A 14,541-nucleotide genomic window follows, 5' to 3' on the forward strand; every position below is an offset into this window, starting at 1 on the left:
TATAGTTTTATTCTCTTAGAAATTAATATATAGACAATTTTGCATCTCGTAAGTGAAGTGACAAAACACACACACGCACACTCACTCACTCACTCACTCACTCTTTCTCTCTCTCTCTCTCTCTCTCTCTCTCCTCTTTCCACAGGAGTAGGAATAGGAATAATTGGTTATAATTCAGGAAATACAACCAATTTTACCTTGTTTTCTTACTATGACCGTATCATTCATGTATATCAATTTCTTGTTTACCGTTATTGCTGGGTGGTGAATGCGATAACCGAGTTGATATATCCTGTTCACAGCTTTTCCTTTGAATGAGATGCAGTTTGCTACAAATGCATGACTGAAAGGTATAATGCGTATGGTAATTTGTTATCAGTTCATCGGAAGTGTGGCATTAAGGATTTGAAGGCATTGAAGTATGAATCCTCGAACTTACGTTTCGAACCAATGGCAGGCTTCAGTTCAACACATCTTCACTAGTTTAGCAGACGCTGTGGCGAAGAACTGGTGAGTGGACGTTTTTATCATACTTCTCTAATGTCTAGTGTGTTGAAAGGCGGTGAGAGAGAGAGAGAGAGAGAGAGAGAGAGAGAGAGAGAGAGAGAGAGAGAGCGGGTGTACATGCGGTCGCGTGGTGTATTTGCTCCTGCTGGTTCAGTGGTGAGGAGTAAGGAGCGAGAAGGACCAAGTGTGTGTAAAGGACCGAGGCTGCCAGTGTTAAGCTACCTCTTGGCAGCATGTGGCTGGGGCGTCAGCAGGCACTTACTTACTACTTGCAGGCATCCACACACCCTGGGCTTTTACTGCCTTCTGTGTACTGATAATGTTATAGTACAGAAGGGAATGTTGGAGTTACGTCATCCACCTTCAGACGCTAAATTAGAGAATATATTAATAAACAGATGAACAGAAAACCAATGCAATGTGCAAATAAGTGGACAAAATTCAAAATGATCGCCATGACGTGGTGTAAAGTCCGGTAAAGTGAAATATCTATTTTTCCGTTACGAATTTCGCGACAATAAGTAACATGCGGCGCAGCAGCTCCAGGGTAAACATGCGAACCATTGTCATGCCTGCTATTTTTGCTCTTTATTTATTTATTTATTTTTCTCTTAGGGAGCAGATTTAAATTAAGACAAATTGTGCGTGCCTGCCATGAGTCATAACATTTTTTTGCAGATTTGTATTAATTTTCAGTTATTACATTTACATTTGCCGGCATTTGCGAGCACATCCCTCAGGTGGCCCTGCCGCGTGTCGGCAGCCTTCCGCTAGGAATGCTCAAACGGTTCGCTTAAAATTCCACCGGTTGTTTAAAATCGAGAAAAGTGATCACGCGAAGGATTCGTTGTAAACGTTGAAATATGTAGTGAAGTCAAATGGTCTTACGAAGTAAGCAAATTCATAAAATATATATATATATATATATATATATATATATATATATATATATATATATATATATATATATATATATATATATATATATATATATATATATATATATATATATATATATATATATATATATATATATATATATATATATATATATATATATATATATATATATATATATATATATATATATATATATATATATATATATATATATATATATATATATATATATATATATATATATATATATATATATATATATATATATATATATATATATATATATATATATATATATATATATATATATATATAACTAAATGAATTAAGAGATTATAGTTATGAATAAAGTAATTTACAATGTGGTGAAGTGAATGTTACTGGGAAGTGAGGGAATGATGGGCTGAGTGACGGCTCTCCGCCATGAAAGAGGTGAGTGTCCTTGCTTCATACAATGTCACGAATTTTAAACAAGCACTCTTGATTGCTTTGCTTGTCAGTATGGCCAGTGTGAGGCGTGGACTTTGGGTCATGCCATCAGGTGAACTTTTTCTCTTCTTGACACAAGCAGTTCCTAAATTATGGCGTTAGTTTTCAAGATAAGAATTACAAAGTATTGAACCTTATTCACGTTACAGGAGTTAAGGAACTTTGAAATTAATGTTTGAGACATCTTTTTCCACCATGCCAAGGTTGAAGGTTTAGGTGTGAGTATTTAGTTTAGGGACGGGAATCTTATCAGGGTGACAGGAACCATCATGGACTTGTTTACAGATGGACTGGTGGTAGTTCAGGATTGATCTAACGAGAGTCGAGGGTTTAGTAGGGCATGAAGGTAGCGAGTGTGTGCAGTCCATAGTCGTGCCTGCTCACATCTAGTCTAGTCTCCTTGGCATGGGGCATCATGACTCGCTTCATCATCCAAGTGACGTGTGATCTTTCAACTCGATACCGTCAGTGCTACAGTCGAGGGAACTACTAAACTTCTAGGGCGGAACATAATGATACGTTTGTTCGGACTGGGAGTGATGTGCGTTGTGTTGTGGCTAGATGGGATGCGTATGTTGATTTTATTCATTTATTATGTGTGGCATGGTTGTGTGTGATGCGCAGCTTGATGTGGGTGTGAGTGTTATGCGTGTGTGGTGTGACGCAGGTGTTGTGGTGTGGCTGGGGCTGACTTGTGTTGCTCAGTGATAGGATGTGGTATAGATTGTTGAGTGTCTGGTATAGTGTGTGGCATGATGTAGCTTTGTGTCCATGGTGTGTTGATTGCTTTGTGTGGTGTGCTATGGTTGTGATGTGGCAGATGTGTTGCTGGTTATGGTGAGACTGGGTATTGTGTAGTAAGATGTGCGGCATGATGTAGCTTTGTGTCCATGGTGTGTTGGTTGCTCTGTGTGGTGTACTATGGTTGTGATGTGGCAGATGTGTTGCTGGGTATTATGTGGTGTGGGTTGTTGTGTAGAAAACAAATAAACCATGTCTTCTTTCAGCCAGAATAATAACTCACTCCAAACAACGAATCTTCCTTCTCTTCACTAAACTATTCCTATTTTACTTTCACTTCCACATACAACAGCAAAATAACTTCATCTTCCGTCTCCCCCCCTCCCCCCCCGGAAATTAAGCCTTATGTCAACTAGAACGGTAACCTAACCATACCTACCTTGCTTCCCTTTACCTCCCTTTCAGTACCAAGACGCGTTTCCATATTCATTCTGCTTACTATCTGGTCATTTTATACAAGTTCAGAAACTTGCTTGGAGATTGAAATAGTGAAGACTTTGGCCATTAATCTTTTGACCTCCATAGACCCTTCCTAATGTAAGTAAAATCGTTTAATCATACCAAAAAAAAAAAAGATAAAAATGCGTCTTAGTACTGAAGGGGTTAAGCCATTCCTTTCTTACCTTCACTCCCAGATACAACAGCAAAATAACTTAAATTCTTCCCTCCCCCTTCCTCCCCCTTCCTCCTTCCCCCGCGAAAAGAAAAATCTTCCATTAACCAGAACGTTAACACAACCAAACCTACCTACCTTCCCTTTAAACCACCTCCCCTCCTTACCTTCACTCCCAGACGCAACAGCAGAAGACCCAAAGGCTTTCCTAAAACAACGCAAATCTGCCCCAACCCCCAAAAAAATCCCCCAAAAACGTAGCTTCTTTCAGCCTGAATAGTAACACACACAACCAAACCAACCTAACTTCACTTTAACTTCTGACTTTCTCTCACTGACCTCCCCTCACTGCCTCCTCCAGTACACACACACACACAAAAAAAAAAAAATAAATAAAAGAAATAAATGAAAATAAATAAGAAAACAAGAAACCGTACCTTCTTCTCCCAAGCAGATCACAGTAACCAAACCTTCCTTTTCCATTAAACCCTCCTTCCTTACCTCCTCCCAGATACAGCAGCAAAACAGACCTCGCTATGCTGGGGAACCATTGAATCTTCCGTGGCAAGAGCTATCATAGAGCAGGGCGTACAGGCAGGGTGAAGGCCAGGGAGGTGTTGCATCTCTACTCCTCTAAGGTGCACCGTGCTGTGAGTGACTTCCCTGTTCCTGAGACCATGAAGGTTCCACTCACGCATGTTGTTCTTCAGTGCAAGGTGAGGCGGTGGGTGTGGTGAGGGGGGGGAGGGATTGCTGGGGAAGATGTAGTGTTATGTACAGGAAGAGAGAGAGAAAGAGAGAGAGAGAGAGAGAGAGAGAGAGAGAGAGAGAGAGAGAGAGAGAGAGAGAGAGAGAGAGAGAGAGAGAGAGAGAGAGAGAGAGAGAGAGAGAGAGAGAGAGAGAGAGAGAGAGAGAGAGAGAGAGAGAGAGAGAGAGAGAGAGAGAGAGAGAGAGACACTGACTGACTGACTGACTGACTAAAAGGTTGGGATATATCTAAATTAAAGGTAAAATATTTGTGATTATTATTATTATTATTATTATTAATATTTCTATTGTTATTATTATTATTATTATTATTATTAGTTATTATTATTATTACTATAAGTAGTAGTAGTAGTAGTAGTAGTAGTAGTAGTAATAGTAAGGATGACCGTAAAATGTGTACAGCATAATCTTCTTTCTCCATCATTTTCCCACAGGTTACATGTGCTTCTTGATAGATACGTGTGATGTATGAGGCAGTGAAATGTTGTGATAATTGCTCGTTTAATGAATACTGAGGTTTTGCCGGCAGCGAGTGTTGTTTTGACTGGGAATCGGCAACTTATTGTATAGAAATTTTAATGTAGAAAAAAAGAAAGAAAAAGTGATTTTGATTTTAGTTGCTTGTTCTTGATCTTTCCCTGACAAGTCACCGTGGGACGAGCGTCGCGTCGCCAGTCTTGCCCAAAATGTAAAACCATATGGCGTGTTCCAGTCTCAAAGTATGTGAATAAGAAATGAGTTCAGACTTTTCGGAATACCTCAAAGGGTCATTATTAAAGGTGTGCTGGGGACAAGGACATGGTGGACGTGATTCCCGTTTTCTTTAAGGATAGAAATGAGACACGCATTCTGTGTACGTTAAGAAAAGAGTATATTTCCACGTATCAGTATATACATAGATGACGGCGGCTACACAAAAGGGCTACAAGACGCCGCCAGGAGGCCACGGCGCGCATTCTGCAGGGCCCACAAGTCCCGTCAGCAGCAACAGCAACAGCAGCAGCAGCAGCAGGCCGACGGGGACACAGCCGGGCAAAGCCGTGGCAATTAACCGTAAAAAAGAAACTAAAAGTATAAAACTGACCCGCCATGAGAGGAACAAACGGTTGCTAAAGGTACTACGAAATGAAACACTTAACCCGTCATTTGAGGAGAAAGGTAGATGATACACGTGCTTAAAGTACTACCCCCTCATCCCCCACCCCCACAAAAAGATGCACTGTCGCACTCCCTCCCCACCAAAACGCGCCACGCATGTCTCCCGCGGCCCGCACGTGCTGACGCCGCGCCTCCGTGTAGCCTCGGGAACAAGACATAACCTTAACAGTCTAATAATAACTTTGATTCCTTTTAGGGACACGACAACAGCTGGAGAGGGGAAGATACACCGGGAGAACGTAAGAATGGAGACCAGCGCCGTCGTGCCATGGCGTGCCATGGCGTGAGCGGAGCTGTCATCACCACAGGGTCTCACCGCCAGCAAAACCACCAACACCAACACCACAGTCCTCCCACCCTCATCCCACACACCTGTACCACCTTCAGACTTCGATCTATGTAAAGAATATTGTCTCCTGCGTAAAGTTCTTAATGAGCGTTGACATAAAGAGTATAGAATCATGAACTTTTTAACATGTACTTTATTTGACATTGCAGACACCTTGGAATTCACTACGGCGAGGGTTACTCGCTAAACACCATTAACAATCACCGCCGCCGCCGCCGCCGCCGCCGCCGCCGCCGCCACCACCACCACCACCACCACCACCACTCCATGAACTTATTTTCGGTATCATTTCATCTCGTCGCTCGCAATCTCAAATTCAAGGCGATATTTTCCCATGCAAGAGAGAGAGAGAGAGAGAGAGAGAGAGAGAGAGAGAGAGAGAGAGAGAGAGAGAGAGAGAGAGAGAGAGATTCGTTGTATTGTTGAAAGGAAGCAATTCTTTAACTAAGCATCATCTTGAATTGGTCTTCTTAAATCTTTATGGGAATTTGGCAGATTTGACACTCCCTACTGAGAAGGATCTGCGGGCGTGTGTTGCTGAGGAGGAGAAAGAAAACAGGAACAAAAGTCTAAGTAGGAAGAGGAGCCGAAGACAAAGAGGAGGAGGAAGAGAAAGGAACACGAATATCATAAGAACAGGTGTATAAAAAACGAAGAAGAGGAGTAGTCTGAAAACGAAAAAAAAAAAAAGAGGTGAACAAAACTAAAAGAAAGAGGAGTAGAAAAACGAAGAAGGATCAGGAAGGGAAGACTGAACAACAGGAAGAGGAGCAGAGAATAGAAGGGAGAAAGAAGAAAAGAGACCAGTAAGAGGAGGAGAGCACAAGACGAACAGCAAGAAAAAGAACAGAAAGAAGGGAGAAAAATAAGAAAAAAGAGTAAGGATCAGGAAGAGAAGGAAAAGCACAAGACTGAACAGCAGGAAGAGGAAAAGAGAGAAGAAACAGTAAGTACAGGTGGAAGAAAGGACATTGCTAGAGGAAGGAAAAAGAGGATAGGAAGAGGAGGAAGGAAAAAGAGGATAGGAAGAAGAGAAAGTGAAGATAGGGACAAATGTGGCTGAAAGAGTGAAGAGTGAGAAATATTTGACACCACCTGCATTGACACCTTTCGTTACAGAGCGAGGACTGGCCTACTGACGCGGCGGGAGGTCAGCTGTTCTCAAAAAGCTGTTGAAGGAGGTGGAGAAAACGGAAGAGGAAGAGAGAGAAGATTCCGCCACGCCACCTGGACATTTTCACGACTGGGAGATTAAGATAAGCAGTGAAGGCGCACGGTCGAGACTAACAATATTCCTACAAGTGATACCCATTCAGTGCCCAGCCAGGTATATTTTAAGTGGTAATTTAGACTCAGTAGGTCGGGTCATTCAGGTGTCATTCTGTGTTACGAAACTTATGAGTGGGTGTTTTTTAAGCTTTCGTTCTGTTCTTTTACTTGGGGTTCGCTTTGAGGTGTGCCAGGCCAGTAGTGAAAGCCATTGTCATTCACCACTGAACGTTCTCACCTTCACGCCTTAAGTCATCTGTTGTTTCTAATGGGTTGTTTGTAGAGTTGTGAAGGGATGAGTTGTGAAGGAATTAATAAGGTCAGTGGATGTGAGAGTAGAAGGGATTATCAAAAGGTTATGTGGATGTGAGGGAAGGGATTGTCGAGGTCAGTGGAAGTAAGAGAAGAAATTGTCTAGATCAGTGGATGTGAGAGTAGGAGGCGCCCATATTGAGAACCGTCTTGCTTTTTTACTACGATAATTTTCCAAGGCCACAGAGACAACTAGCCGGGTTTTTAAGACAGTTCCCCATTTTATTAAATTGGAAATCTTGCCAATTTATCACCAGAACCATTAAAAATACCCTTAAAAACACGATTATCCTCAACTACAGCCTTTGAAAAGCAGAGATGGTGAGAGAGCAAAGCGTTTCAGAATATCGGCATAGAAGGAATTGTCGTAAGGTCAGATGGATGTGAGAGAAGAAGGAATTGTCGAAAGGTCAGTGGATGTGAGAGTGGAAGGGATAGAGTCGTAAGGTCAATGAGAATAGATTGTCTCTTCACTCCTTATTCTTATCTGCCAATTTTTCCTCTTCCTGTTGTAAGTTTTCTTGTTTTCTCGCTTTTACCTTCTATTTCATCTCTATCTCCTTTCCTTCCTGCTGCCATTCCTCACCCACTCTTGCTTCCCTCCAGCACCCAAACAATATAACGCGCCACACACAGCACGGCCCAGATCCCTCTCGCTATGTCAAGGATTCGCTACAAATTTTCTTGGGAATTTAGACAGGCAAATTCAACATGATTTATAGTTATGACTTTTTTCTCGTTCGCTGAATGCAACCAACCTCCCACGTGGACAAGGGGCTGGCTGTGGGTAGGGGAGATACGTGTGTGTGTGTGTGAGAGAGAGAGAGTGAGAGTGAGAGTGAGAGTGAGAGAGAGAGAGAGAGAGAGAGAGAGAGAGAGAGAGAGAGAGAGAGAGAGAGAGAGAGAGAGAGAGAGAGAGAGAGAGAGAGAGAGAGAGAGAGAGAGAGAGAGAGAGAGAGAGAGAGAGAGAGAGAGAGAGAGAGAGAGAGAGAGAGAGAGAGAGAGAGAGAGAGAGAGAGAGAGAGAGAGAGAGAGAGAGAGAGAGAGAGAGAGAGAGAGAGAGAGAGAGAGAGAGAGAGAGAGAGAGAGAGAGAGAGAGAGAGAGAGAGAGAGAGAGAGAGAGAGAGAGAGAGAGAGAGAGAGAGAGAGAGAGAGAGAGAGAGAGAGAGAGAGAGAGAGAGAGAGAGAGAGAGAGAGAGAGAGAGAGAGAGAGAGTTAGGTTTCCGTTTTCTATTAGGGCACAGGTGGTGGGGGATTGTCAGTGCTGGTATGATTGAGATAGATAAAAACTCTTAGTACGAGACAATATCAATGCTTAATGAAATGGTTACTAATTAGAAAAGAAGAGTAAACAGAGGTGAAATATTCGTAGCAGTATTTGAGAAACTAGCCATGATTCTTAGCGTCTGTCTCATTACGACACATAGCACCTAAAGTTATGAAATATTGTACTGGTATCTGGAATTCAGTCAATGTTGCGGCAGTGAATGGGTTCTGTCCGCACCCACCCTCCATCTTCAGCCACCCTCCATCCCTCTCACTCCATATACGCCTGACGAGGTACTTAAATAAACCCGTTCACCGACACGTGTGAGCATTCAGTATACGTATCATTAGCGACACGCCTTTGAATACTAGAAGGATGTTGCGCCAAGACTACGTTCTCCTCATCCCTCGCCATTACTATCATTCCATATAATTTTTCTCGTCTCCTTCGTGGTCACAGAAGTGTATGCCCAGTTTGTCTTCTGAAAGGCTGTAGTGTGCCTCTCTCATGGCCACGCTCTTGATGCAGGAGTGCGTCGCGTCACGTCGATCAGGAGTCGAATCGCCAACTTAAGGATTCCAGAGCCCGTGTTTTGTTTTTCGGAAATAACTAACAAACCGATGCATTAGGATCATAGTTTGATACTGCGTATTTTATAGGCAATCCTCTAATTTTTATCGTTATCGTTTAGTAACAAAAGTGATAACAATGGCCTTAGTAATTTATCGCGTGTAAAACCAAGTCAGCTGCCCGACTCAAAAGGAATCGGGACGCGGTTGTGACGTCACTTAACTCCCACTGTTATCCTCCCCGCCACAAGAGAGAACGATGCCGGTCCTGCCACGGCCACCGTTGCTGTGAATCTGCCTGGTTACTTTTATCCAGCATTAGAAAGCTAGTTGAGTAATCTTTGAGGGAAGAGAGCCCCATCACTGCGTTTTACGTGACATTGTAGCGTAATGTTATATTAGCTTAAACGTACTTTTATTAAACTCAATTTTTTTATTAATAACTTACAAGTATTTTGCACTCATCAGATGGATATTGTGCTTGCTGTACTTTTATGGTCGGATTTTATCAATGTGTCATTCCCAGACATGTATCGGATACGAAAGGAAAGAAAACGTAGCTGCTTAGTGTTCATGTCATGCAAACGTAGTAATACTCGGTACGATGCATATTCTATTCATCACTATCAGAAACGAATCCTCGTCTTAGTCACAGCTGTGGCGCTTGATGATGACGACAAGACCAGTGCCGCAGCCCAGTGTGTGTGGACTGTGGACCAGCACTCTGCCTCAAAGGTTCGAGTTTGGCAAGATTGTGGCCTCATAGTACAAGCTGGCAGCAGCACGGAGGGGAAGGAGGGGGAGACAGTGATATTACAACAACGTCACTGATAACTTCATGCGTTTGGCAGCTGGCTGACTGCGTCCATGAACAATAATTCACAAGATGAAAGTAGCTTTATTTTGTCACTTAGCCGTACTGACGAAAATAGTTGAGTGGCTGAAACACGCTGTCACTGATCTCATGTCAATGGTTTGTTAAGAGTAATTCCTGAATGATCATGTAACATTGCTTCTGAAGGCTTTTTTACATAGTAGTCAGTGTTAATAGTGAGTGGTGTCTGTGATGGTGCAACGTCTGTCTCAATACAGCAAAACGTGGTACTCTCCTTTCTCGGGTATTTATCACTCTTATTAGTAATTAACAGGTACAGAAGGCCGCTATAGTGTCACCAGCTGCCTTGGTACCCGGTGTCAGGTCTGCTTTCCGAGGAGCTTTGACTTGTTAATTGTTTTCGTCCCTTCCCAGCCTGAACAGACCGCCTCGCGTGGCCACCCCGCACGGCAGGTATGCGAGGCCTCCAGTGTGGTAACTCATTGTGCTTCTTTTTATTTGTATTGACTTGATTAATAACAAAACACTGACATACGGCTTATAGAATTCTCTCATGACTTAACTTTCCTAGCAGTATTTGAACTACGAACTAGTCTATCCTGACCTAATTTTAATGAGTTGTCATATACCACAATAGATTAACGTGAACTTGCAGGTGACAGTATTTCTGGCTGCCTTTAGACTTACTTGGTTATGAAACTTATAATTGGTTAAAGAGGTCATGTCTTGTAAGAAAAGACCAGCACTTGAGTATTCTGCAACACTCAGGGCTTTATACATCCTCATTTCGCGGTGGCCACATGAGACTTTGTTGAAATTGGCAGATGGACGAAAATGTATACGTACCTGCATACAAGAAAGAAAGAAATCAAACTCCCCGATAAGCAGTCCAGACAGCGAGATTGAGGCGGGGCAGCTGGTGACGCGGCACAGGTAAGGAGGAAGCCTCCGTGGGGCGCTGCAGAGAAGGTTAACGTGTTCGTGGCGGTCTCCTTGTACGTAGCCATCCGCACAATGAAAGCCTGACCGGTTATGGATAAAACACCAAAATAAGCGAGACCGTTACTTAGATTATTTAACATTGCGCGTAATATGGAATTTAACTGTACTATACATACTCAACTTTCTTTAATCTTCGTTTTACCATTATTTTGCAAACGCTTCTAGGTTCTGCAATTACTGTTGGCTTTCATATAAATAACCCCGTATCACATGTCTTGTATACCAAACACAGGCGTCCTGGAACTAACACGCTCCACGCAACCTGGCCCCGGGAGGCAGTGAGGGACAGCGACGACTGCCCTCACTCTCGTTTCCTTTCTGTCTGTCATGAGATCAAGTTTACAAACGATTATAGTTTTAGTTCTTGTGTTTTCATCTTTGTTTTCTTCTATCAGTGATCATGAAAACATCTTTGAAAATCCCAATAGAAGTCGAGATCGTTCATCGTCTCTCCGTGTTAAATCCAATGAAGTTTACTTGAACACTGTACACGCGGCATCAGTCATCATTACAGCGCAGATCGTGACTCTCGACAAATAAACTAATGAATAAACAACGATCATCGTTTGTAAAATGAGCGTGACTACACTGCAGCATCCTCCCGTCCCTCCCACTACCCACCCATCCATCATCACTGCTACCACGCTGCGTTCTTTTACGTTGTCCGTGTCATGTATGTAATTCCCGCAGAAGTGGACAGCCTTGGCCACGCCAGTCACTGAACTGTACAAAACCTCTTCTCTCCTTGGTCACTTCAATGAGTGTTAGACAGCCACAATACTGCTTATTTCAGCTGCATTGGTCAATCCAGTTGTCACATATTTTGTCTTCCCTTATAGAAAGAAAAAGACAATTGTCTTCCCTTATAGAAAGAAAAAGACAAAACAAAACAACAACTTAGTTTTACATCTGATTCATGTGGACGTGAATCCATGAAATGTCTGACCTAAAGGGAATGGTGACAGAGTAGTGATGTGTCTGGAAAGATGGCTGTCACGGCAGAACCGAGCAGCGTAATGACAGCATTGCATGACACACCGGCCAACATACGGGTGGTGGTGTGCGGCCACACCTAGACTAGCTCCTCGTGACTGTCTGTGGTTGGAGTCAGTTCCTAACCCACGTGGGCCAACCATCCTTGTGCCAGATGCTCTCTATTCTCACGTTACCTTTAGTGAACGTCAACATTGCTGAAAATGACAGATTCCTTTACGATAATGGTTTAAAACCCTCACACCGTGGTCACCCCCTCCAGTGCCCACCACCCACAACCACATCGGCTTCCACCCGACCTGAATCCAGCTGGTCCACTCCGCTCTGTTCCTGTGACAATCTCGTAACTTATGAACTCGTCACTGCGTCCTAGCCCTGCCGAGGCAGAGCCCGGCACACCCACCAGCCCAGCACCACCATTCCGCTTGTAGAACCGAGTGATTTGCTCCACCACGCCCTGCGGCGCTCTGCCCATCCCTTCCTGAGGCCTAGCGCCCGGCAGCACTCCCGACTCGCTCACCTCATCACACGTAACAATTGATAATAAGTTATCATGTACATAAATCATTAATAAATGCACCTGTAATACGCAGGAGACCCGTGGCGGCACTCTCGCCGCCTTATCCACTTTTCCCGCCCCACCTCACAGCATACCGCCCCACCAACTGTCTGGCTTATTGGAGTTCGACACTTAAAAAAATCAGTGTTCGGGTCAGCCTCCACTGCCGGTGTCCCACGATGAGGTAAGTCACGTGACGCACTCGTGGCGGCGGGAGGTGGAGGGGCACGCCGCCGCCCTCGGTCCTGAAGGGCAGCGCCTCGCCCTTCCCTCGCCACGCACAATATGTAGCCATTCCCCCCGACGACGATTATTGTGAAACTCAGCAGGGTGCGTGTAGCAGCAGCAGCAGGAGGGTGAGCAGGGGCGCCACCACACCCTCCGTCCAGCTCACGCCGCTGCGTCTGCCTCCATTGGTCTGCAGGGCCCCCGGGTGCTCGCCTGTGGGGGAGGGGAGTTAGTGTGGCAGTGGTGACACAGGTGGTGATGACAATGGATCCAGATATACTCGTGCATGGTGGTGGTGGTGGTGGTGAACAGATATTCCAGATACGAATAAATGGTGGTGATGAAGTAAACAAAACCATTTATTACATTATTACCTCTGTGTGAACTACGAGTACATTAGTTATTCTGCTTGTGCGTTTACCAAGAGAATAAATGATATACAAGTACAGTACATCTATACACCAAAAGGTTGCCTCCCTACAAAACAAAAAAGTCGAGTAACGCCGCCACGGGCGACCTTCCTTCCGCTGCTCTCTGGTAAATGGACGTGGTAGTCGAGAATCTTCTTACAAAACATTTTCCTTTTTGCCACGCCAAGCCTACGGGAGACTTACGCCCCCCCCCCACACACACCGTATTTATGTACACTATATTCTGAGTATATATTATAAACTATATCAAAGGAATGTTATAATAATATTAAGGGATGGAGGAACAGAGAAAGTGGAAGACGAGAGACTACAGGAAATTTATCATGAAAATAAGGAAGAGGAGGAGGAACAGAGAAAGTAGAAAGAGGATAAACATGAGGAGGAGGAGGAGGAGGAGGAGGAGGAGGAGGAGGAGGTGGTGGTGGTGGTAGTAGTAAAGCACAAGAGATGGAATGCAGAACAAGACGGAATGTATCATGAAAGGGAATAATAACAGGAGGAGGAGGAGGAGGACAGCCTTGAGCAGCCTCTTATTATACCACCGCCTCGGGGATCCTGCAGAAGGGAAGCGGTTCTCTTCACGGTAAGCAGTTGCGGTGAAACCATCTCTGTACCAAACTAAGATAGACGTGTGTTTGGGAAGGGAGACATTAGAAGGCGCATACTTAAGATACGAACAATACACTCTTAACATCGGCGCATTGCATATTCTCAAAGGGTTATGGTGGATGTTATTGCAGTTTGAGGTTTTTTCATGGTACTAGTTAATAAATTGTTAGAAGACCTAAAATATAAGTTAGGAACAGTAGAATTTTAATATCAGCGTCTTGTACATTTTCAAAAAGTGGTGGATGTTATTACTATTTTGGGAGTTTTCTTTCCATGACTTTTACTGAGAAGATAAAGAGTAGGAAGGCGTTGTACTCTTAATCTCGGCGTCTTATACATATTCAAAACGTTGTGGTTGAAATTATAGCAGTTTTTGAGGTGTTTTCATGATTTTAGTGACACGATAAATTGACGAGGGGAAAGGAGAAGTTAGAAAACGCGCGTCATGAACCATGCACTGTTAAGGCTAGCTGTTACGACCAAAGTTCCATTACATTTTCCTCATTCTCCTCTCTAGCCCTAACAACACTATTACTTCGTCATATTCACTATTTTCAACGTGTTATGGTACAAGTTACTGAGTTTTCGAGGGTCTTCTCATGATTATAGTGACATTGTGAGATAGAAGCCATAGAAATCTGATTAATTACCTGAAGCCTTTGAAAACAGTCCTTACGAGACACCGAAGCTTCCCCAATACAAGATGGAATGGTAATGCGGGACTGTCACTCACGCCTCATCAGCCATTCAGGTGTGGCGCTAAACACAATATTTATACAGCGCACGACCCCCTCTCTCTCTCTCTCTCTCTCTCTCATAGATCATCTCACTTATAACTGGTCTTTTTCAGAGGCGCCCCCTTTACCTGTGCTCGTTTTCCGT

The 14,541-nt window shown here is 43.6% G+C and overlaps 2 protein-coding genes across 2 annotated transcripts in view; one reads left to right on the forward strand and one right to left on the reverse strand.

Annotated features, from left to right (window-relative positions):
- The first annotated feature begins 3,826 nt into the window (after positions 1-3,826).
- Positions 3,827-6,351, forward strand: LOC123519618 (uncharacterized histidine-rich protein DDB_G0274557-like). Its single transcript, XM_045281056.1, has 4 exons — positions 3,827-4,026; positions 5,433-5,635; positions 5,735-5,867; positions 6,081-6,351. Exons 1-4 carry the CDS (start codon positions 3,988-3,990, stop codon positions 6,084-6,086), a joined length of 381 nt encoding a protein of 126 aa, XP_045136991.1. The 5' UTR covers positions 3,827-3,987; the 3' UTR covers positions 6,087-6,351.
- Positions 6,352-9,880: 3,529 nt separating this feature from the next.
- LOC123519399 overlaps positions 9,881-14,541 on the reverse strand; it is a 116,485-nt gene continuing 111,824 nt past the window's right edge. The window contains exon 10 of the mRNA XM_045280679.1: positions 9,881-12,832. Within this exon, the coding sequence (XP_045136614.1) occupies positions 12,714-12,832 (119 nt within the window). The 3' untranslated portion in view covers positions 9,881-12,713. The remainder of the gene's footprint in view (positions 12,833-14,541) is intronic.

The sequence above is a fragment of the Portunus trituberculatus genome, chromosome 45, assembly GCF_017591435.1.
Source record: "Portunus trituberculatus isolate SZX2019 chromosome 45, ASM1759143v1, whole genome shotgun sequence".
Lineage (NCBI taxonomy): Eukaryota > Metazoa > Arthropoda > Malacostraca > Decapoda > Portunidae > Portunus > Portunus trituberculatus.

What these genes read in the sequence shown, in the direction of transcription:
- LOC123519618 (XM_045281056.1), top strand. Translation starts at nt 3,988, where the DNA reads ATGAAGGTTCCACTCACGCATGTTGTTCTTCAGTGCAAG. An exon ending in ATGTTGTTCTTCAGTGCAAG is followed by an intron (nt 4,027 to 5,432) that starts GTGAGGCGGTGG and finishes GATTCCTTTTAG; the next exon opens with GGACACGACAACAGCTGGAG. An exon ending in ACCTTCAGACTTCGATCTAT is followed by an intron (nt 5,636 to 5,734) that starts GTAAAGAATATT and finishes TTGACATTGCAG; the next exon opens with ACACCTTGGAATTCACTACG.